Here is a 22,856-nt window from a genome sequence, read left to right as displayed (position 1 = left end):
GCAATAGAAACTGGGAAAGTACAAAAATTGAGCCCTAAGCGCCTAAATTTCTCCGATCCCTCTTCCCCATTTCAAGAACATAAAAGAAGAAGAACCGTTCATGAAACAAAATTAAAAATTTACGGTTTTTCGGCTGTTCTTTGCAATGGTAGGGATCATGAATCCAGTTTCGAGAGAAAAGCTCGAGAGTTTATCCAGCTCAGTGAAGTTCGCTATTGACTTAGGTTCCAAGCTAGAGCTTTGTCGTCAACTGAAGCATGATTTATTGGAGGAAGACGCTGCTGATTTGTCCGAGTTCCTTCCTCGTATCTTCGACCTTTACTCTGACCCGTCCGGTCCGGTTCGCAAGTTTGCTACCGAGTACGCCTCCTCTGAAATCTCTATCTCAATACGTAGTACCTTAGCTGTTTTTATTGCTTATAATTAAGAGTTCATCCTTTTTCTTTTTTTTGCTTTTTTAAATTAAATGTAGGATTATTGGTGAAATTGGAGTGAAGCACCTTGAATTTGTACCTGAAATTGCACCATTTCTGATAACTGTTTTGGAGGATGCTACACCTGCTGTTGCTCGACAATCTATTGCTTGCAGCATTGATTTGTTTCGCCATACTCTCGAACAGATTGCAATTCGGGTTTGCTTATGTTATTTGCTTTTATAGAATCTTACTGTGAAAACTAGCTTTTTAAGGTTTAAGATTAAAAACAATTGTTTTGGCATCATTTAAGCTTTATAATGACCTCTCTCATTAGGCAGTAGGCCTTCAGAAATTCACATGCTATTTATGTTTGTTTCAGGGTCTTTACTCCAGTGAATTGGACAGTGATCTTGAATCATCGTGGTCATGGATGTTAAAGTTGAAGGAGAAGATATATTCTATAGCTTTCCAGGTAGCTTTTGATTCTTTCTGTTTCATGACGATTGAAGTTTGTTCATTGCCTCATTCATTGTAAGCTTTAATCAGCCAGGAAGTGGTGGGATAAGATTGGTGGCACTGAAGTTTGTTGAAGCAGTTATTCTTCTTTATACTCCTAACCCTAATGGCTCTCTGGAGCCCCCTCCTAATGAAGGTAATTTAATTTAGATTTTCTCATCAAGGCTAGAATGCTTGAAGAAAAGACTCTCATATTGTCATTTTAATATTTTATTCATTGCCACTTAACAATTTTAATATGTCCTATTCAATTTACTTTGCAGGTACCTCTATAGAGTTTAACATAACTTGGCTTCGTGGGGGCCATCCTTTACTCAATGTTGGGGATTTGTCAATTGAAGCTAGCCAACGTTTGGTTTTGTTGCTTGATCAGCTTAGATTTCCTACAGTAAAATCTCTCACCACCTCTGTGATTGTTGTGATTATTAACAGGTATGATGCCCTTTCACTTGATTTCAGATCCAACTTATTTCCTGGCACTCAGTTCATTATGATACATGAAATATCTATTTTCAATTATGATCTCAATAATCAGGAAATGATATCCATGTAAAGCTGTTCTAATTTTCAATTCTTGTATAAAGATCATAATTGAAAATTTTAGCGGGTATCAAAATTTTCCATCAGAAGTTCCGTGTGGAAAAATTATTACTGGTGTGGTCTTATCCTTGAATATGAATCTTGAAAAGTTCTTTTTCTCTTACTGTACTTAAATTTACGACATTGACCTAGTTCATATTGCGGTTTTCACATTTGGTTATATTTTTGTTTTTATTTTATTTTTTTCCCACTGTTTTGTCTTTGATATCAGTCTTTCAGCAATTGCAAAGAAAAGGCCTGCATATTATGGACGTATTCTACCAGTTTTGCTCAGTTTGGATCCCCCAAGCTTTGTTATCAAAGGGGTTCATGTCTATGGAGCACATCATGCTTTGAAAAATGCCTTACTCTCATGCTTGAAATGCACGCACCCGAGTGCTGCACCGGTATTCATTTTATACTAAACATTCTCTTTTAGACTCTTATCAATTAATAAGGTTGCATCTCCCTTTCTACTTCAGTGTTTCTTTTACATTTTACTTGTACATGCCCAAGTGTTTCTTATCTTTAGGACCATGATAATTACACTTTTGTTACTTAGCATCCATGAACACCAAAGTTGAGTACCTTGCCCATTTTTTATATGAACTTTGTTTTTGGTTTATATAGTGGCGGGAACGTATACTTGGTGCCTTGAAAGAGATGAAAGCTGGAGGACTGGCAGATCTAGCTCTCAATCAAGTTCATAAAATTAATGGAAGTGTAGAAGAGGAAAAAGATGATTCTTTGCTTATTAAGGTATCTACGGTGTTATTTCATGTTTTCTATGATTTGGGCATAGCATGTGCTGGTTTGTGCATTTTTTATCAGCACATTGACATGTAAGCATATGTATTGGGCTTTTAACAATAGGTTTGAGAACTTACAGGAAGAAAAGCCCTTGACTAAAGCATATGATGCTGCTGGTAGCAATGTGGGTAGGAAAAGATCTGGAACTGAGGGCAGTAGTGATTTGGCTGAAAAAGATGAGGTGTCTGGCAAACGTGTCAAGGCAACACCTAGCGTCTCAGAAGAGTCAACAAAAGAGTTAAACAGGAATATAACCGTGTCTCAAGGTGATATTTCATCAACTCAATCTAGCACAAGAAAAGTAGATGTTGATACCGGACCAGTACAGCAACTTGTTGGCATGTTCGGTGCCTTGGTTGCTCAAGGAGAAAAAGCTGTGGGATCTTTGGGGATTCTTATTTCAAACATATCTGCTGACTTGCTGGCTGAGGTAGTGATGGCTAACATGTGTAACCTTCCTCCTACACATCCTCACACTGACACTGATGATGAATTGCTGGAGGATATGTGCATAGTTGGAAGTGACACTCAAGCCAAGTATCCACCGTCATTTTTAGCTGATGTCATTTCACTATCAAGTACTTTCCCGCCGATAGCCTCAATGCTGAACTCCCAGCAATCAGTTCCCAATAAAATAGTGGTATGACCTTTTCCTTCAGAAGATTTTTTTATGTGACTGTGATGTCAGGAATAGATTTTTACAAAGTTGCAAGTAGGTTTTTAGTGAATTCCTGTTTACTTTTGATGGATTTAGGGGCTTAAGCTTGTTTTTGACCATACCAAAGCTGGGCCAATAAACAAATGCTTGATTAAATTCTTTTGTTGGTTCAGTCATTTGACGGGGACGCTTTCCTCTTCTTTAATTTGCCTTTATCATGTGTGCATCTCTGTTTGTTTTTGGTCCAACATGTTTATTTTGCTGAAGATACAGAAAACAGAAGGGGAGGAAGAGGTGGATGTTGTGGCTGACCCTAATAGTGCTCTTGCATATGCTGGAATGGCTCATGAAGATGAAAATGCTCTCTTGGCCACTGATTTACCCGTTTCGTCTAACATTGTTTTGCCTGGAATGAAGATTGATCCACCTACTCCATCTGATATCCATGATACAGGCAATCTTGAAAGTGGCATACCGGGTTTGGATTCTTCTTTTCGTAATGATGGACTGTCAGATACCCAAGCTGCTTCCTCATTAGTCTCTACTGATATAGAAGACGCTAGTCAAGAACAAGCTACAAGTTTTGGTGGAAAGTCACCTTTGCATGTACGTCCATCAATTTCAATAGATAGGTCTGAGGAGCTTAGTCCAAAAGCAGCTGTTACTGATTCCAGCAGCATGGTTTCCTCAACAGCGACTTCTGTTGTTTCATCCTGTCCTTTTGTCTTGCCCAAGATGTCAGCACCTGTTGTCAATCTTTCCGAGGATCAGAAGGATGATGTGCAAAAGTTGGCTTTTGTACGAATCGTTGAGGCATATAAGCAAATAGCAGTAGCTGGAGGCTCACAAGTTCGTTCTTCTCTGCTTGCTTACCTGGGGGTTGAGGTAGTAATTCTGACTTCTCAGGAATGTTTCCATTTTTCTGCTGACAGCATCTGGTTGTGATATATTTATTGTAGTGAATGTCTTACTAGTTTTGGCATTCTGTACTAAACATGTTTATGCCTTCCTTTTCTCAGTTGCCATCAGAGTTAGAACTACAGAAGGTTCTTCGAGAACACATTTTGTCAGATTATATAAATCACGAGGTAACTGGATTTTTCCAGCTTATTTCATGTTTGTGCCTCAAGTTGCTGACTTAACATAAATTCCTTTAATTATGACTTTATGGCTGAAACAAGTTTGCTGGGACTGTTGACATATTCTAATATCACCTCTACCTTTCCAATCTGCTCATGTTTTTGCTGGTTTTTGTTTTCAAATTGATTTTTCAAATTCTGCTTTATTGTACATTAGATTCATCTAAACTCCATGCTAGCTAATGATGGCTTTTGGTGGCTTCAGGGACATGAGTTGACATTGCGTGTCCTCTATAGGTTGTTTGGAAAGGCAGAAGATGAAAGTGATTTCCTCTCATGTACAACTGCTGCTTCTGCATACGAAACATTCCTTCTGGCTGTCGTATGTATTTGTTTGATTATTACTATCTTGTTCTTCCTCAGAGATCCTATATTTCTGAGAAAATTTTTTCAATGCAGGCTGAAACTCTTAGGGACTCTTTTCCGCCTTCAGACAAATCTTTAAGTAAACTACTTGGCGAGGCTCCTCGCCTGCCTAAGTCAGTTTTGAATTTATTAGGGTGTCTGTGTTCACCTGGAATTTCAGAGAAAGCTGAGGAGTCACAAAGTGGAGATAGAGTTACTCAAGGCCTCAGCACTGTATGGAGCCTAATTCTATTGAGACCTCCCATTCGAGATGTGTGCTTGAAAATTGCTTTGCAGGTTTGTAATTTGTCTTGGATAATACTTCTAAATTGAAGCTCTCTTTTGCGTATCAATTGTTTGACTTTTATGTTCTCCTTACCTTTTAAAGAGTGCTGTTCATCACTTGGAGGAAGTCCGAATGAAAGCGATACGCCTGGTAATTGTTCACAATGCTATTGAAGAAATTAGGGGTTACTTGCTCTAATCTATTTTACAGTGGAGGATGTCTTTCATTTATAGGTAGCAAATAAGCTGTACCCTTTACAATCTATTGCTCAACAAATAGAAGAATTTGCAAGGGAAATGCTGCTCTCTGTAGTAAATGTTGATGCTACAGAAAGAACAGGTGCTGAAGGATTAATCAGTGAATCACATAAGGTAACCATGTTGGACCTTTTGTTTTGAATGCCATCATTTCCAACCTTATTATGCACAGAATCTTTTCTATTTGGTTCATTTTGGAATAGCTTGATGTATATCTTGATCATTTTCTGCTGGATAAAATATCAGAGTATATGTTCATAGAGATGCATATGTATGAATATACCAGTTCAAACATATATGCATACACCCATTCTTTTATGTGTGGTCTTGTATGCTGTGTATAGCATGAAACCATTACCAGGTGCAAGAAAAAGCCATGAGCTTTTTGTTGTCTTAGAATTTCCTCTGTTATGTGCGTGTATTGTATTTTTACTTCTCCTTATGTTTTGTTGGGTTGAGGTGCAGCAAGGTAGGGGAGAGGTGAATTGTGCTCTTCAGTACATGAAACTTTAACTATCTTCTTTGACCAGATTCTTTTCTTTGGAAAAATGGGAGGTGGGGGGTATGTCAAACCAGGAATGTATGTGTCTGTGTGTGTGCATTTGTGTATATACTTTATGTCCTCTGATTCCTTGGTTGAAAAAAAAATGCTCATTTATTTGATAGGTTGGTAATGAAGTTATTGAAAATTAAATTGAAATTGTGTTATTTTTTGTGCAATTTTACTTGCCTGTTCAGAGTTATGTAGTGACTTATGTTATGCATAGTGTTAGGATCTATTGTAGGATTTCTTATTTAAGTTCTGTCTATAACTTTTAACAGGATTCTGATTTGGAAAAGTCATCAAATGAGCATCAGTCAATGAGTTCCATTAGTAAAGACATCTCTGCTGATGTTCATCAGTCAGAAACATCTCATAGTGGGTCATCCCCTTCTGTCCCTGAGGCTCAGCGGTGCATGTCTCTGTATTTTGCTCTTTGTACAAAGGTGTTGCTTCTATTTTGATTGCTTGATTCTCGTGGATAATATTTTGAGTGCTTGTTTCTTCATAATCCTCTAAAGGGATTAATATTTTTCTGTTATTTTCATTTGACAGAAGCACTCTCTTTTTGGCCAAATATTTATTATCTACGGTAGTGCGTCGAAGGAAGTTAAGCAGGTTTGGTTAATGCATATTGGAACCTTATTTTAGAATTGATCAAAATCCTTGGTGTTCTTTCTGTGTTCTCTTTCTTATTAAATGGGTATTGCAGGCAATCCATCGTCATATTCCAATACTAGTCCGTACTATGGGCTTGTCATCTGACCTTCTTGAAATTATTTCAGATCCTCCTAGTGGAAGTGAGAATCTTCTGATGCAGGTTTGCTATAGTTTCGTAAACTGTATAATTTTCTGAATCCCCTAGCCGAAGCTATAAAGTTTTTAACTGGGTCTGGTTTGCCTTTTGTCCACCCGGTCTCAAATGCCAGGTTTTGCAGACACTGACAGAAGGGACAGTTCCTTCTGCAGAATTGATATTTACCATTAAGAAGTTATTTGATTCAAAACTGAAGGTACAAGTAAAGTTTGCTCTCTTGTTTTTTTTTTCATGAACCAGATTTGCTTTGAGAATATTTGTTAAGGTGTGTTTGGTTTGGATTGGTGACAGGATGTTGAAATTCTAGTTCCAGTATTGCCATTCCTACCAGGAGATGAGGTTGTTCTCCATGCTCTGAATAATTTCCTTTCCTTTTGTAATGACCATGACTGTTGAAAAAGCTTTGTGGATGGATATTCAAGAAAACAGAAGCATAACGCTCACAACATAATTCCTTTTTTATTAGAATCAAAGGCCAAGCCATATTAAATAAAGATGACAGTTTGGGCTAAGGAATGTCACTAAAAGATTTCATGTCAAGAAAATACATCACAACTTACTGATATCATGAAGAAGTCTTAACCTTTTGTTTTGGTCGTCATTTTACTGGTATTCTTTCATTAAATTGGGAATCAACTTCAAAATTGTGATTTAGCATTTCACACAAGATGATATCTATGAGAAAGTCGCAGGTTAGTAACTTAGTATAATATTGTCAGTGTGGCAAGTAGCAGTTGTCAGTGGCATCGGCAACATTGGTTCTGTTGTGTTTCTTCCACATATTTGATTAAAAGATTTGACTAGATTGCTTTATGCATCGACTTTTGATAGGAATAATTTGCTTAGAGAAGTAAATGCTTGTTGATGCTCTTTTTGGCTTCATGCTTGGCACGCTTTTTCCAATTACTTTCTGCTTAGTTTATTTCCTGGTGTCAATCTTAATAAATAGCTTCTTTATCTTCCTCTTGTTTAGGAGGTGCTCTTTGAATGCCTTGATTTGATTTTTTATTAGTGTCAGTGTGGCCTTCTCTGCTGCATTTTATTTTAACAGTTTGTTTTCTAGGTTTTGCTGCTTTTCCCCCATCTTGTAAATCTTCCGCTGGATAAGTTCCAAGCTGTGCTTACCCGTTTGCTACAGGTATCATTCTCGCCCCTTGCATACTACAGCTGCACCTTTTCTTTGTTTCTTTCTGAATTCACTTGGCGGTGGGGTGGGGTGGTCATAAGGAATATATCAAGGAACATGTGAAATATTATCATGTTGCAAGGAAATTGTGATTGTTATATTTTGATTGAAAATTTTGCTTCAGGAAAACACATAATCTGCTTTAATTTTTGCTGCATTTTCCGTTTCATTGCTAATCAGACTCTGTACCTAGGGATCTGCTCACTCTGGTCCAGTGCTCACTCCAGCTGAAGTACTAATCGCTATTCATGGCATTGTTCCTGAAAGAGATGGAATTCCCTTGAAGAAGGTTCTTTCATCTTTATTAATCTAGAATTTCTCTCCCCGTGATGTTTTCTCTTTCTCTTTTAAACTAACACTTGGAAATTCGTAATTTAGTAATTTTTTCATGCTGCAATCAGGTCACTGATGCATGTAATGCTTGTTTTGAGCAACGGCATATATTCACTCAGCAGGTTCTTGCGAAGGTCTTAAATCAGTTGGTCTGTACTATACCACTTCTTTATGTTTTAATCACCAAATTTGCTACTGTCTCTGTCTGAATATAGATGATGAATGTTTTTCCCAATAGGTTGAGCGGATTCCTCTTCCTTTGTTGTTTATGCGTACCGTATTACAAGCCATTGGTGCTTTTCCTGCACTGGTAAGGAATTTATTTCTGCTCTATTATTAAAAAGTTTCTTCCATTGGCTGCTCTTTATCTCAAGAAAAGAATAAAACCTGTTTAAAGAATTTAACATGATAAGAAAAGATATTCACGACTTATTGATGACTTGATCACCCTAAATTTTGTAGGTGGAATTCATAATGGAGATTCTTTCTCGTCTTGTAAGCAAGCAAGTGAGTATTTTTATCACAATAAACTGACACATTTCACTTTATGGTTCATGCTTATATTGTTATTAAATTATTGGTTTGTTGCAGATATGGCAAAACCCAAAGTTGTGGGTAGGATTTTTGAAATGTGCACTCTTGACAAAGCCTCAATCTTTCAGTGTGCTGCTTCAGGTGCATGTTTCTTTTGTCAACCGGATTTGAAAATCCAATTTTGATCTTCCGATATGATCAAAACGTGTTCTTTTTCTTTTTGTAAATGTACGGCTTTTTTGTCTTTCAGCTACCTCCTCCACAACTTGAAAATGCACTGAACAGGACTGCAGCACTCAAAGCTCCTTTGGTTGCTCATGCTAGCCAACAGAATATTCGGAATTCACTTCCTAGGTTTGACATGAAGGATGAACTTTTATTTTTGGTCAACTTATGGTTTTTCTACTTTTACCATGCTCAAGTTTTTCTTGAAAACACTCATCTCAACTTATCATGCTGACATGGATTTTTTAGGTGTTTTTTTTTACAAAATCTACTTCAACATTTTAACTAGAATAGCTAACTAATAACGTTATAGAAGTAGATGTCCGAAACAGAAACTAAATCTGAGCATAATAGAGGGATCAAAACCATAATTTGACCTTTATTATTATTATTTTGGATAGAATAAACTTCATCACATACTCTATAAACGCCCCCCGTGTTTTCTCATCACCATCTCCGTTTTTCTTTTTGGGGTTTGCCATTTCCAGATCTATGTTGGCAGTTTTGGGACTTGCTCCGGATACTCAGTCCTCCAGTCAGGCACAGACAAGTCAGGCTCACACCGGAGATACAAGCAACTCCGAGAAGGATGCTGCAGTGACAGAGAAATCGAAAGAATCATCCAGTGCTATCTGAATGTGAAACTCAATTTTGTTAAAGCATATGCTTATTAAAGGTTAGCTTGCTACAATGGTGCCTACCATGGATAGTTGGGTTCACGAATCTCCTAAAGCTAAACTTCCATGACACAATTCAGGCAAGGGGATAGAAATATGGAAGGCAGTCACTATTCTTTATCATGCCCTTGATATCTAACACATGACATATAATATAAATGCCATTGATAGAGAAAGACTGTCTGCCTTCGATTTAAATTATTTGATTTCTCGAGAAATTTCAGGGAATTCTAGTCAACATGTACAAGAGGATTGATTGCAATTTTGATAAGTTGAAGTATTGCACATAGGGGTTTGTAACATTGCAAGGATCAACACATCTCAAGGTATACGCTTTTAGTCCTCTCAAATCAAGATTTTCCCCCCCTTAAAGTATTTCTTTGCATCAGTTGTAGAATTCAGAATCGGAACTCTTTTTATCTCTTAATTTAAAGTTATAGTACAGAAACCATGATCCATGACCTATATTAAGTTGGGGTTTACTTTCTGTGATGATGTGGGAAATTAAATATGGGGATAATATGCCTGGTAGATTTTTATTGGTCAAAATATGTCGCAAGTCCCTGTACTTTTTGAAAATTTGGAATTTATTCCATATATTTTTTATTTTCAGGAATTTAGTCTCTTTACATTTTCGATTTTAAAATTTAATTCCATTTTAACACTTAAATTTTTTTCTTAAATTTGTTGGTGACATTTTGAAATAAATAAATAAAAAACTCACTTGGTAGCTATGTAATTAAAAAAAATGATGTATTTAACTTGAATTGAGCAAAAATTTTCAATAGTGATAATCGTTAGACTTGAATTTTGAAATTTCAAAAGTAGAGAAACTAAATTCTTAGAAAAATAAAAATACGACTTATGGTATATTTTAACCATACTTATTTATTTCGATTTTGCTTGGATTTGATCACTTGAAGGAAAAGTTCAACACTATCGATAGAGCACATGCATGTTAGCTATATGTCCGGTAGATTTACCTCAGGTTGCATTTCACTAGAATTTCCTTTGTCTAATAGCAGCCATTTATTTTTTGGCCAATTTTTAGGAGGGAAAGGGTTGCCAAACTCTAGATATGGTGTCAACTTTAGATTTAATTTCATCACAAATGATGTTTTCAATTTTGTTCTAAACCCAAAATCGGATTTGATTAGTCTAAATTCAAACTTCAAATCAATTAAAATGATTCAATTAAAAAGAAATTCGATATCCAATCATGATCATTTTCAAATGATTTATATTTAAACCCTGAAATTGTTTGAATCCAAAATAGTTTTAAAATTTTAAAATTTATTCAGATTTATCTAAATCTAAGATTAACTCAAACTTGTGTCCTGACCTTAATGCAAAAATCGATGACTATGCAATCACAAGTCACAAACAATCCAAGGGGAACCTAGTTATCTCTCAGCTCATTTCTTTCCTTCCTCTACTGTTGAATCTTTCACAGTTTTCGATACTAACTTACATAATATAAAATGAAATTGGCAAACAAAGTGACCACAGCATGCTTAGCTTCACTTTTTTCACAAAATTCCTTTGCTACACAGGGAAGCAACGAACCTTTAATTCTATCAGAAAACTAAAAATCTATTCAACTTAACTTTCAATATGTGGCATTCTAATATTCAGAGCTAAGAGGAAAAATTTAAAGTTATTTCGAATATCAAATTTAAAAAACGATAGATTACATCTAAGATTATTAAATTATTAATAAATTTACGATTTGGTTACAAAATTTTAAAAAGTTACGATATGCTTATTGAACCATTCAAAAGTTTTTATTTAAGTTAATGAGCTGTTAAAATTTCTGTCTTCTATTTCAGCACCACCTACACCAATCGAAAGCACCTATTCCCTCCTTTTCTACAGTTCATTTTTTTTCATGAAACAACTTTGAACGTCACGAATTTATGAACCAAAATTTAAACAATTTTTTTTCGATATTTGATATTGACCGTCAAATTAACTTGGAGCTAAGGTATGCTCTTCTACTTGTCGATGGGCACTGATCCATTGTAATGATCACTGAATCATCGCTTAAAGCTCGCTAATTAAACTTTTTTAAAAAACTTATCAGTTTAGTTTAGTGACTTAAATGAAAATTTTCGAATAATCAAATGACATTTTGTAACTTTTTGAAGTTGGGTGACCAAAACTTAATTTTACTAATAGTTTGGTGACCTTTGGTGTAACTGAAATTAAAAGCAGGAGTACTAAATTTCAAAAGTCTAAAGACTACAGGGACCGGAGACAGTATTAGGCCATAAAAATATAAAAAAAGTTTGGGCCTAAGCCCGTTAATTTAACCCATAACTCTCCTTGGTATATAATGAACTCAGCCTAACTCGACCGATTCAGCAATTTTATCTTTGGTCGAAGACTCAGATCGGGGCTGAAAAAGTTTGTAGTATTAAGAAAAAATTGGAAAAAAAAGAACAAAATCCCCAAGCAGAAGCAGCCAAAAACGGGGGCAAATTGAAGAATGGGCGTTGATTATTACAAGATTCTTCAGGTCGACCGCAATGCAAAAGATGAAGATTTGAAGAAAGCGTATCGTAAACTAGCCATGAAGTGGCATCCTGATAAGAACCCTAACAACAAGAAAGATGCTGAAGCGAAATTTAAGCAAATCTCTGAAGCTTATGATGTAATTTTTTTTTTATTTTGTCCTTTTTTTATTAAAATTTAATATGTTCTTTTAAAAACAAAAATGCATGCTCCTCTTTTCCGATTAATTTTAGGTTCTGAGTGATCCCCAAAAACGGGCGGTTTATGATCAATACGGAGAAGAAGGATTAAAAGGCCAGATGCCGCCTCCAGGTGCGGGAGGTTTTGGAGGCGGTGACAGTGGTGGTCCAACGACGTTCCGGTTCAATACTCGCAACCCCGACGATATTTTCTCGGAGATTTTTGGGTTTTCGAGTCCGTTTGGGATGGGTGATATGGGTGGGCCACGTGCAGGGGCGTCTGGGTTCCCTAGGGGAATGTTTGGTGAAGATATATTCGGCTCGTTTAGGGGTGGTGCTGGTGAGGGTTCTACCACTATGCCTCGAAAAGGTGCCCCTATTGATCGGCCATTGCCTTGTAGCTTGGAAGATTTGTATAAAGGGACTACCAAGAAGATGAAGATTTCTAGGGATGTTATCGATGGTAGCGGGTAATTTTTTTTATTTTCATAGCTTTTTGTTTTCTTATTACTATTATCATTATTATTTTGCTAAGCTAATTAATTGGTAATGCTTAGTTTTTTCTGCCTTCATTTTACTATGTGGAATTCTGGATAGTAAAGTTTCAGCTGGATTCATGTGTTGATCTAATTTCAGTTTTGAAATACAACTTGTTAGTGTAGATCTTAATGGTTTTTAGGCATAAGAGAAGGAATGATTAACAGTTTCAGCATATGATTATATTCTAAGTTTGTCTTTTTGCTGAAGATGATGCTATTTTATTGGATAATAGGGTTCTAAATTGCTTATGGTTTAAAATGATTGGTTGTTTCGTACGTGATGACATATTTGCATGACAGTTTTGAACTGAAAATACTGTGATTATTGAGATTTTATGGTCTTAAGTTTACATTGACTATATGAATTCCTTCCTTTCTGATTTGAGGTATTAATGTTCAAGATGATTTAGATTTCATCACCACAAGGTATACTCTTTCTTTGTATTCAATTGTCTTCCTTATTTAGCAAAATGATTTTGTTTTTTAATCCTCTTTCTCCTTTTTGTAATGGTTTTGGTTTACATTTCAATCCTCTCTCTCCTTACGAGCAGTTATTTGAATGACATTAGTGATATTGGAACTTTGCTATTTTATTTTCTGTTTTGATGTTACGATCATTTCCTGCTATTTTGATGCTCTCTCCTAGATGAAGGGTTTTAGTGTTACCCTTTCTTCTCTGTCAGTAGGATTAGATTGATAATGAAGCTTCTTTGTATATGATTGTGATCAACTTTGAAGATTTCTTGATGTTTACTGAAGATTCTATTTTTTAAGTTATATTGTTTGTGTTCATTTTATTTGTTTGTGCAAAAAAAAATTGAGCTTAACCGTTCACTTTTTAAAGTGGCACTGTTTATATTAAGTAGTCAAATTATGGTCTATGATTAATCATATTGTGCAGCAGTGTTATCGAGGGCGGAAGGTGCCTTCCAGGCACTAGCACCCTTATATTGCCTCAGGCGCAAAAAAGATAGCCTGAGTTAAGTAAATCGCAATATGTATATGTGTGAGTTTTGCAAGTCTGTTCTTGTATATAATATATAAAGCTTAATATATAACAGTAAACTCTAAAGTGTGATCTAGTTTATCTACAAAACATGCAAATTTTTTTATTGGTCAATATTCATGATTTCCTTATGGTCATCATTTGTTGTTGAATTCTCAAATATTGAGAAGTATAGAGCTTTCTAGTACTAGACAAGGTGTATCAAATGAAAACAGTGAAAAGCAAAAGAAATTAAAGCATGCCCAGGCACACAAGGTGTGTGCCTGATCAAATGGGCCTCACCTGGAAGGGGCTAAGGTGTTTTTTCTGTATAAGGCGCAAGGCACAGGCATGCCTAGGTGCATGCCTCAACAACACTGATGTGCAGTGTGGCCCCGCAAAGAAACTCCATATTTGTAGGTTTAGGAAATGTTTAATAGTTTACATCATCCTTAACATTTTGATTTTTGTTTTTCCCGGTACAGGAGACCTACTACAGTGGAAGAAATTCTTACCATTGATATTAAGCCGGGGTGGAAAAAAGGCACAAAAATAACTTTTCCAGAGAAGGGAAATGAGCAACGAGGGGTTATTCCCTCCGACCTTGTCTTCATCATTGATGAGAAGCCTCACAGTGTGTTCAAGAGAGACGGCAATGATCTTATCATAACTCAGAAGATATCTCTGGTGGAAGCTCTAACTGGTTATACAGCACAGCTGACAACACTCGACGGACGGAATCTGACTGTCCCTATCAACAACATCATCAGTCCAACCTATGAAGAAGTTGTAAAAGGGGAAGGAATGCCTATTCCTAAAGATCCTTCAAAGAAAGGAAATTTGAGAATCAAATTCAACATCAAGTTCCCTACCAAGCTTACAGCAGAGCAGAAAACCGGTATTAAGCGGTTAATCGCATCTCCCTAAGAATTGGTGGTACCCCTTGTTTGCTAATTGCTACAATCAGCCAACTTGTGTAAGTTAACATTTTTCCTTTTCTTTTATGTTTCTGTTTTATATGTTTTATTTTTTTTCTTGGAAATGAGATTCAAGTGTTGCTGAACTGGGATGGGCTGAATAACAATTACCTAGGGGAGTTCATGAATTACTTTCTATATATTTTTCATTTTCTCTGCTAGGTTCTTAATGTTGCAGAAACTAGCCAGGTTCTTAAAGTTAAGGTCATTATTTTGTTTAATTCTCACTTAGCAAAACTATATTTTGTTTGACTAACCCATCGTCATCATCATCATCATCAAGTAACTAATGATGGTAATAACATTTTGGGTTAATTTGATCATTCTTCTAATAGCATTTGTATTGTATCAATCTAAGTTTTTTTAGCTGTAAATTTTGTTATTGAATGTTATTTAGTGGAATATAGTTAGAACATGTTGATCAAATTTTAAATATTTATTTTCTATTGCGTGGGTAACTTGGATATGGTGGGTTAAAAAATGGAGTATCAGGTTTATTTATTTTGGGTGAATTACCCAAAAATGCTGATTTTTAACTATAAATACTGGATTAGGCTGGTTTTTGCAAATTTACCGGATTTGGTCGATTTTGAGAAAACGCGTCCAGCTGGATGCGTTTTCTGTGGATATGGTAGGAAAACGCTTCCAACTGAACGCGCTTTAAGCTTTGGCCAAATGGTTAAATGTTAGTGTTTTTATTCTTGAGTTTCGGGTGTAATTGTAACTATCTAACCGTCTGATCAAAGAACTAATATGTTAAAAAAATTGAGTAGGATAACATTGCCGTCTAGTACATAACTTGATGAAAGATGAAGTAGGAGGAATCGAAATAGTGATTCAAGGATAACATTCAACTATTTTACCATGTTAAAGATGAAAGTGTGTCTAGCTGCACCTATTTTTTCAAAATTGATTTAATTTTTTTTCAAAATTGATTTAATCCGGTAAATTTTGGTAAAATCGACCGAATTTGGTATCTATGGTTAAAAATTAATATTTTGGGTAATGCACCCTTTATTTTAACGTCATATTCAAGTTGTGTCTTTACTTCACGTATTTTAATTAATTAATTAAATATGTTATTTGAGTTATATTGAAGGTCGAAGTTCATTCGAAATATGAAAGTTTGAACCAAAAAAATATAGGTTAGGCTTTGAGCAGATATTTAAGCCTGGGTTTAATATTTTATATATTTTTACTTGATATTTGAGTTTGTAATGTGGATTTCGTATAAGATTTTGGAAATTATTTTAAAGGATTTAAATGCCTTGAGTCAAGATTCAAATTTGGAGGGTAAAAACTAAGAATGAGAATGATAAAGTTAGAGTAGGACTAAATTGGTAACTTACAATACAGGGACTAATAGCAAAATTTGTAGAAAGAGGAGGGGAGAGAGCATTAAGAAAGCTTAAAAAAAACGTGGTACGATAGTGATATGACAACCAGTCAAATAAACATAAAGGATTTGAAATTAAAAAAAGAGTTGCTCTGCTGCAGATCTGATAGAGAATTCAATCACGAGGCAATTTATGTTGAGGAAAAGCAACTTGCCTTTAGGATACCTACTTTTTTATTTTTTAAAAAATATAATTATATTCTAAATTATGATACTCATTTTAAATTTTTCTTTGAACTTTTAAACGTTTTAATTAGGTCGAGGTTATATCTTCCGTTACTATAATCATTAAATGACACATAAAATTTTACATAGCATAATTTAAAGTGAATTTTTAAGAAAATTGATACAGTAAAAATCTTGTTTTGAAATTTTTACAAAAGTTTTAGCGTTCACTTTCTCTCATTTAAAATTTTCATTTTAAATAATGTTATATGAGATTTTATGGATCATCTAACCATTAAATTAGATATTTTAATAATGGAAGGACTTAATTGATATAACTTTGATAGTTTAGGATGTAATTAGATCTTTTGAAGCTCGTGGATCAATTTAAAATGATGGTTATAGTTGAAAATGTTTGGTGCAATTAACTCTAATTATTAATAAATCATTACAAATTACAATCAAATTGGAAATTGAAGTATATCTCAATTTATACCGGCTATACATAGTAGAATTTAATCATAATAAATTTTAGATTCCACGTATGATTTACATAAGGCGAAATTCGAATTATACCTGATTCTTACATTGGATCACAACTAAATCTAGAGTCTAAGGGTGAGTTTGGATTGGCGGTGCGTTTACCTGCGGTTAGTGTAAAAACAGCGGTGGCGGTGAGACAAAAAGTAAGCTAAACGCACCACACCGCACTCAATCGCTCATCCAAACCCACTCTAAGTGTAGTCAACTTTTAAATTGGGGGTAAAGTTCTCTTATTGTCGTTTCTTTTATCCACAAATCTCGAGCCCAAAATTTTACTTAAAATTGTACTAAGTTTCTTACCATACGAATGTTGATGTTATTATTAGGAAAATTACATCTATGGTCATTAAACTATTAGTAAATTTATATTTTAGTAACTCAACTTTAAAAATTTACAAAAAGGTCATTGAACTATTTGAAAGGTTCCATTTAAGCCATCGAGCTATTGGAATCGCCATTGCATGACTTTCACTTTTATAGTTCAGTTTTTTTCTTTCATGAAATAGCTTTGAATGTCACAAATCTGCGAATCAAAATCCCATAACTTTCTTTTTTGATCTCTAACACTGTTCGTCAAATTAGTTTGGATCTAAGGTATGTTGTACTATTTATCGATGGGTATTGACCTGTTATCCTAGTCATTGAATTGTCGCTTGAAGCTCACTAATCAAGTTAAAAAAAAAACAATTTAATAAACCAATGATTTAGTACCCTTATTATTATGGTTATTTGAAAATTTGAAAATTTTAAATAATTTAATAATTATTTTATAATATTTAAAATTAAATGATTAAAACGTAAACTTAATAATTTAATTATATTAGTACCCTTATTATTATGATTATTTGGCTCATCCAGTGGAGTTTGTTAGGATGAACGATTACGACTTTCCTTGTGTCCTACACTAAAGGCATATATTATTATATTTATAATTATTGGCCCACTTAAATTCCATGTCCCTATCTACGAAGAAAGCTGAGGCTAAAATCTAGGGGCAATTTGGTCCTATTTTTTTGGTACATAATTGACTTAATTTTTTTATGTTATAATTTATATCCCCAACTTTAACATAGAAGGTAAAAATAATATTCAATTTTTTTTTACATAATATCTAGAACAAATAGCGTATCTAGAGAGGTTGACGGTTCATTTGGACATTTTAAAAATTTAAAAACTTTAAATTAATAAAGATAAAATTACATTTAACCTCCTTAAAAATAATAAAAATTTAATTTAATCCTTTAAAATTAAAATTTATTTTCGATTCCCTTAAAAAAAATTTCGCGCTTCTCCCTTATCTAGAACTACTCATGACTCCTTTCCAATATGCTCCAGCAGACTCGAACCCATATCTTTTTTATATTGATAATAATATTTATATCAATTGAATTAATATTAAATCAAATATAATGAGATATCGGTGGTGAAAGTAAGGTATTGTCGACTAATGATGGTGGGTCATTAACATTGTGTGTCAAATCATTATTGTAAGTAAAGTAAAGTATTCAAACTTACACAAATTTTCAACTTTCAGTAAATTAAGCAACTAAAGCTAGTTTTGTATTTTTATAATAAGTCCACGTGACGGAAACATTAAAATATAAATAAAGAATTTTAATAACCCATGAGGGAAAACGTGAAACTCATTCACATTCATTGTCAACACTCAACAACACCCATCAATTTGTGGGATCATAACCACCGCCAAAATAAATAAAATCAAACAATCAATTTCGTCCAACTTAAAAGAAAATTAAATATATAAATAAATACTATACTTGTTACGCCTTTAATTTATTTGTGGGGATAAAAAAATTCCACACGCAACTTATCGAAATATTGTCTTGATTTTAACTTGAAATGACATAATTTGTTCAAGAAAGACTCTAGAAGATGTTGATCTACGGGAGAAAAAGAAAAATAGATTCGTATTCATAGGAACAGGAATAAATCTCTTCAAATTAAAATACTCGTAGAATGACAATCCGACGGGATAAAACTATTTCGATCGAAATAATAAACCCAATTTCCGGACTAGTTCTGAAAATACAAAAACAAATAAATTGCACAATTCAACTACCCTAGATCAAAATAATTTGAAATTCAACGAACCAAAATTAATTTAATCCAAAATCAATCAACCTCAAATCATTTTGTTTCTTATTTATCCTTTAATAGCTTAATATATTTCCTTAAAATGTTGAGACAACTTTAATTTAATGTCTTAAACTAAAAGAGCATTAGAAATGAGAACTTTGGTAATATAACACAAAACCATTCGTGAAACACTTACGTAAAACATCAAATAGTAACACACAGTTATATAATATGATCATACACACACACACACACACACACACACACATATATATATATATATATATATATATATTAGTAGCTATCTATTAGATCCCGAAAATTCAACTTGTGTTTTGCCACGTGGACCGTAGGTCCTAATATAAAGCCTATACTCATCGAACGTCATGGGACTGTATAGCGCTGGCCGGTCCTCACTTACAAGCTCCTTGGCTGGTTCAATGAGTAGATCACTCTGGGGGTTGCAGAAGAAAGCTAGGGAAACTCGATCTTTCACTGAGTTCACAATCACACGGTGTTCAACACTCTTGTAAATCGCATTACTCATCACCTAAAACATAAACAAGATTCAAACCCCATGCTCGATAGTAAATATAGGGATTAAATTATAAAACTTTACAGAAGAAAATGAAACCTGAATCTGGTCTCCAACGTTAACGATGAAAGCATTGGGGACGGGTTTCACAGTGATCCACTTGCCATTTTTACGAACTTGGAGACCAGCAATGTCGTGGTCGGGGAGGAGCAAAGTCATGCCACCGGGATCCGAGTGGGACGAAAGGCCTAGTGTAAGGTCAGGTTGAGGACACTTTGGATAAAAATTGACCCTTAAACAAGCACCGATATCTTCTCCACCAAATGCATTTTGTAGATAATCTTCTTTTAATCCAAGACTAATAGACATGGCCTTGAGAAGCCTTCCACATAGTTTTACAACTTCAGCCCCATATTCCGAAATCAAATCCCTACATCCGAAATTTTAACGGGCTAGTTCAATATTGCTATTGCAGGTTCCATATAATATTATAAAATTACATAATACATATACCTTTTTTCACTTTTCATCAAAATATAGTCTACTATGCCGAACAACAAAGTTAATGTTTAGGGTGAATTGTTCTTTCTAAACTTTGAAAATGGCCAACAATCACATAAACCTTAATAAAAGGGTCAAAAATAAACATCTCTAAATATTTAGGACGCAGCCATGCAATTATGGTGGTCTGCATATATATATTCTGACCAAAACTGGATTACTTTGCCATTCATCCTAACGTACATAATATTGTATATAGTAACCTTATAGTAAAATCCCATATTGAGGTTTTGGTCTACGGTGGCTGTTGGGAATAAAGTGTCAGTAAAAATTTAATCCAGATTTAATATGATTAATGGTATTCGAGTTAAAAAGGAGTTGTAACTCACCTGCAAGATGAGGGCAGTGAAGGCCACTTGCTTGGATTCCTCAAATGAACAGGCAAATAATGAAGAAAAAAGTAATCACTCCAATCAAGGATAGCACCTTTCTGAACACCCAGCCGACTACCGTACCCTTCGTAGGTTGTCGGCGCGTTGGCGTATTCTTGTTTAACTTCAAGCGGTGAGTTAAAGAACTCACGCCACACCTCGCGCGTACGCTTCATGAGCTCATGGCTAATGCCATGGTTCACCGCTTGGAAGAAACCCCATTCTTTACACGCGCTGGAGATGAGTTTGAGGGTTTCTTCATGCAGGGTACGGTCATGGCTGAACAGGTTTTTAAGATCAACAACGGGAATATCAACGTGTTCTTGGTTCTCAAAACCGGGTCTGTCACTTGGCGGCTTGATATACCGGTCTGGAATAGCTCTTATGCCACTTTCAGACAAAGATTGAACTCGAACCACTGGTTCAGGCCAACTCTGAAGACAATTCATCATCTTATAACATTAATTCCAGGGTTTTCTTTTTCTTTTTCTGCAAATAAAAAAAAAAGAAACCGAAGGAAGAGATAAATATATAGATGCGTATATATGTGTATAGGATTAGCTAGTGATGGTGAGCAGAAGAGAGGGAGTGAAGAGGTTTATATAAGGATTGGAACGCATTTTTCGGCGCCGTGATGAAGTTGATTAGCTTATTTTTTGCAATTTGCAACAATGAAAAAAAAGGTAGGGAAGCAAATCAAGGTGCTTAAATTTTCCGAGAAAATATTTTCATTCATGTGGTGAGAAATAACAGAGCAGACGTATAATGGAAATTTATCATATTTTATAGAATTTAAATGGTTGAAATGTTCCGAAAATGTAATCAAAAGTGAAGCTAAGATGTTTTAGGGGCTAAAAATGAATAAATTATTTTTAAAGGGTTAAAGTACAAATTTATCATTATATTAACTTGTGGTATCTTACAAGTTAAAAGGATTATATGAGTAATTTTTCATTTTGAAGGTGAAGGCCACATTATCTGCCCTTCCCTTCCCTGAATAGAACATTCATTTGTAAGTTACTTTTCTAAATAAAAATAAAGAAAAAAAAGTTGTCATCACAAAATCAGATTTTTTTTTTGTTTAGAATTAATATCCAAAAAATTTAAGCTTAGCATAAGCTTTCCTTAGGTAATGCAAATTAACAAGGAAAATTTGCATCACCACCAGTAGCGGAGATAGAAAATTTTTCTCGAACTACAGAATTAAATTATATATATTTTACGATAGTTTAAATATAATTTTATAATTTTAATAATTTATATTTTTATATTTTTTAAAGACTTAAATTAAATTATTATTATTTTTGAAGAATTAAAATATAATTTTATTATTATTAATTTTAAATTTTATAAATTATAAAGTATCTAAATAAAAAAATTTCCATTTCGGACACCTGGGAGCTCCTGGATTCGCCACTCGCGACCACCACCACAAGTAGGAAGACGAGGAACTTTCTTTTCTCTTTTCATTATTTCAATTTACAAACGTGTTGTTTTCGAGGACCGGACAGGAATGTAATATTCTGATTTTTTTTTCTTATCGGGCCCACTGGAATTTTTTATTGTGTACGTGGCACTCATAGATACTGCCGAACCATTGCTTCAAAAGCAAATATACAGTTTCTCTTTCTAGATTTTCCTCCACTCGTAAAAAAAACGCATGAAATTTTCGTATATTTTAGAGTTGAATATGGAAAATGTTGTCAGAATAGGGTAAAATATAAATTATTGTAATAGAAAATTATATTAGATTTAATTTTTAAGAAAATGATTTCGCTTAAAACTCAATTTCTTAGATAAAATCTTCTTACAATATAATTTAAAAATACAATGGTATCATACAATTGTATCCTATAAAATATTGAAAGATAAATAAAGAACACAAAAATTTAACGACGAGGTTCAATGAAGTATGCCTACATTTTTGGACACTACTAAATATGTTTCACTGTAAAATATACAAATGAAAAATTACAAATAGAAAGAGGGAAAATTGTCTTGTAAAGAAAATGATAAATTTTGGAATGATTTAAAATTGGAGAAATTATCTCTATTTATAATAGTATAAACACTTCACAACCTTATATTTTTTTAGATGTGGGATTATGCTATTTCAACAATAAATATATTTATTAAGAAATATAATTATTTTAATATATGTTTATTGTTTTTTAAAATTCAATGAATAGAGGTTTTTTTTTAACAATCTCGTTATAGGTTTTAATCATATTTATTTATTTAAACCATAGCCCCCCAACTCATAAATAGAAGGATAATACGCTTCAGCGCACTTGAACCTACGTCCTCCTACATCGACAACAATGGTCATGCCAATCGAACTAAATACAGTGGCAAAATAAAGGCATTTGGGGGGGGGGGAGAGGTCAAGGGCCGTAAAATATTGAAACCAAAAGCTGTGTTTTTCAACTTTTAAATAGATGTAGTCGAAACTCCTTGTATCATTCAGTTTTCAACATTAGTGAATTTCTCCTCCTCTGCCCATGGTTTTTTCTCAAAAGAATTTCCACGTAAAATCTGTGTGTTTTATTTTTCACTTTCTTATTTCTTTGCAGTCGTTCTATTACTATTATCGACGTCTATTATAACAATTTTATTTTAAAACTTGCCCAGAGAGGAGATTATTGAGGCAAGTGTTTTTCAAGTGGCTATCAAAG

General features: G+C 34.1%; 3 protein-coding genes across 6 annotated transcripts; 2 read left to right on the top strand and 1 right to left on the bottom strand.

Annotated features, from left to right (window-relative positions):
* The first annotated feature begins 15 nt into the window (after positions 1-15).
* Positions 16-9,935, top strand: LOC105786556 (uncharacterized). Of its 4 annotated transcripts, XR_008188802.1 has the most exons (28): positions 16-360; positions 473-632; positions 796-888; positions 963-1,068; positions 1,196-1,364; positions 1,744-1,918; positions 2,142-2,270; positions 2,401-2,961; positions 3,247-3,864; positions 3,999-4,067; positions 4,324-4,440; positions 4,518-4,760; positions 4,852-4,899; positions 4,983-5,120; positions 5,829-5,993; positions 6,103-6,165; positions 6,260-6,367; positions 6,477-6,560; positions 6,656-6,703; positions 7,428-7,502; positions 7,744-7,839; positions 7,952-8,032; positions 8,122-8,193; positions 8,346-8,390; positions 8,475-8,558; positions 8,668-8,771; positions 9,131-9,399; positions 9,544-9,935. XR_008188802.1 is itself a non-coding variant. In XM_012613052.2 (27 exons), the coding sequence occupies exons 1-27, from the start codon at positions 146-148 to the stop codon at positions 9,276-9,278; spliced, it is 4,008 nt and encodes a 1,335-aa protein (XP_012468506.1). In that variant the 5' UTR covers positions 16-145; the 3' UTR covers positions 9,279-9,935. The 4 variants fall into 4 exon arrangements, 3 of the variants coding, with proteins under 3 accessions (XP_012468506.1, XP_012468505.1, XP_012468507.1); XM_012613052.2 differs by having other exon boundaries at positions 3,253-3,864; positions 9,131-9,935; XM_012613051.2 differs by having other exon boundaries at positions 9,131-9,935.
* A 1,746-nt stretch (positions 9,936-11,681) lies between these two features.
* LOC105786555 (uncharacterized) lies at positions 11,682-14,734 on the top strand. The gene is made up of 3 exons (XM_012613050.2): positions 11,682-11,972; positions 12,067-12,482; positions 14,022-14,734. Exons 1-3 carry the CDS (start codon positions 11,808-11,810, stop codon positions 14,461-14,463), a joined length of 1,023 nt encoding a protein of 340 aa, XP_012468504.1. The 5' UTR covers positions 11,682-11,807; the 3' UTR covers positions 14,464-14,734.
* A 4,123-nt stretch (positions 14,735-18,857) lies between these two features.
* On the bottom strand, positions 18,858-20,908 carry LOC105786554 (jasmonate-induced oxygenase 2). The gene is made up of 3 exons (XM_052621005.1): positions 20,140-20,908; positions 19,349-19,679; positions 18,858-19,264 (listed from the first exon to the last, which is right to left on the bottom strand). The coding sequence occupies exons 1-3, from the start codon at positions 20,631-20,633 to the stop codon at positions 19,016-19,018; spliced, it is 1,074 nt and encodes a 357-aa protein (XP_052476965.1). The 5' UTR covers positions 20,634-20,908; the 3' UTR covers positions 18,858-19,015.
* Between the last annotated feature and the right edge of the window lie 1,948 nt (positions 20,909-22,856).

This window comes from Gossypium raimondii, chromosome 1, assembly GCF_025698545.1.
Source record: "Gossypium raimondii isolate GPD5lz chromosome 1, ASM2569854v1, whole genome shotgun sequence".
Taxonomy (NCBI): Eukaryota; Viridiplantae; Streptophyta; class Magnoliopsida; order Malvales; family Malvaceae; genus Gossypium; species Gossypium raimondii.
The sequence above is the reverse complement of the archived record's forward strand: the minus strand, read 5'-3'. Positions and strand labels throughout refer to the sequence as shown.

Bases quoted from the DNA above. Each gene is read 5' to 3' on its own strand.
- LOC105786556 (XM_012613051.2), top strand. From the start codon at position 146: ATGGTAGGGATCATGAATCCAGTTTCGAGAGAAAAGCTCGAGAGTTTA. The intron at 633-795 runs GTTTGCTTATGT...TGTTTGTTTCAG, and splicing joins TCGAACAGATTGCAATTCGG to GGTCTTTACTCCAGTGAATT. The intron at 5,994-6,102 runs GTGTTGCTTCTA...TTCATTTGACAG, and splicing joins ATTTTGCTCTTTGTACAAAG to AAGCACTCTCTTTTTGGCCA.
- LOC105786555 (XM_012613050.2), top strand. From the start codon at position 11,808: ATGGGCGTTGATTATTACAAGATTCTTCAGGTCGACCGCAATGCAAAA. The intron at 11,973-12,066 runs GTAATTTTTTTT...GATTAATTTTAG, and splicing joins AAATCTCTGAAGCTTATGAT to GTTCTGAGTGATCCCCAAAA. The intron at 12,483-14,021 runs GTAATTTTTTTT...TTCCCGGTACAG, and splicing joins GATGTTATCGATGGTAGCGG to GAGACCTACTACAGTGGAAG.
- LOC105786554 (XM_052621005.1), bottom strand. From the start codon at position 20,633: ATGATGAATTGTCTTCAGAGTTGGCCTGAACCAGTGGTTCGAGTTCAA. The intron at 19,680-20,139 runs GTGAGTTACAAC...TTTCGGATGTAG, and splicing joins TCACTGCCCTCATCTTGCAG to GGATTTGATTTCGGAATATG. The intron at 19,265-19,348 runs GTTTCATTTTCT...TTTATGTTTTAG, and splicing joins ACGTTGGAGACCAGATTCAG to GTGATGAGTAATGCGATTTA.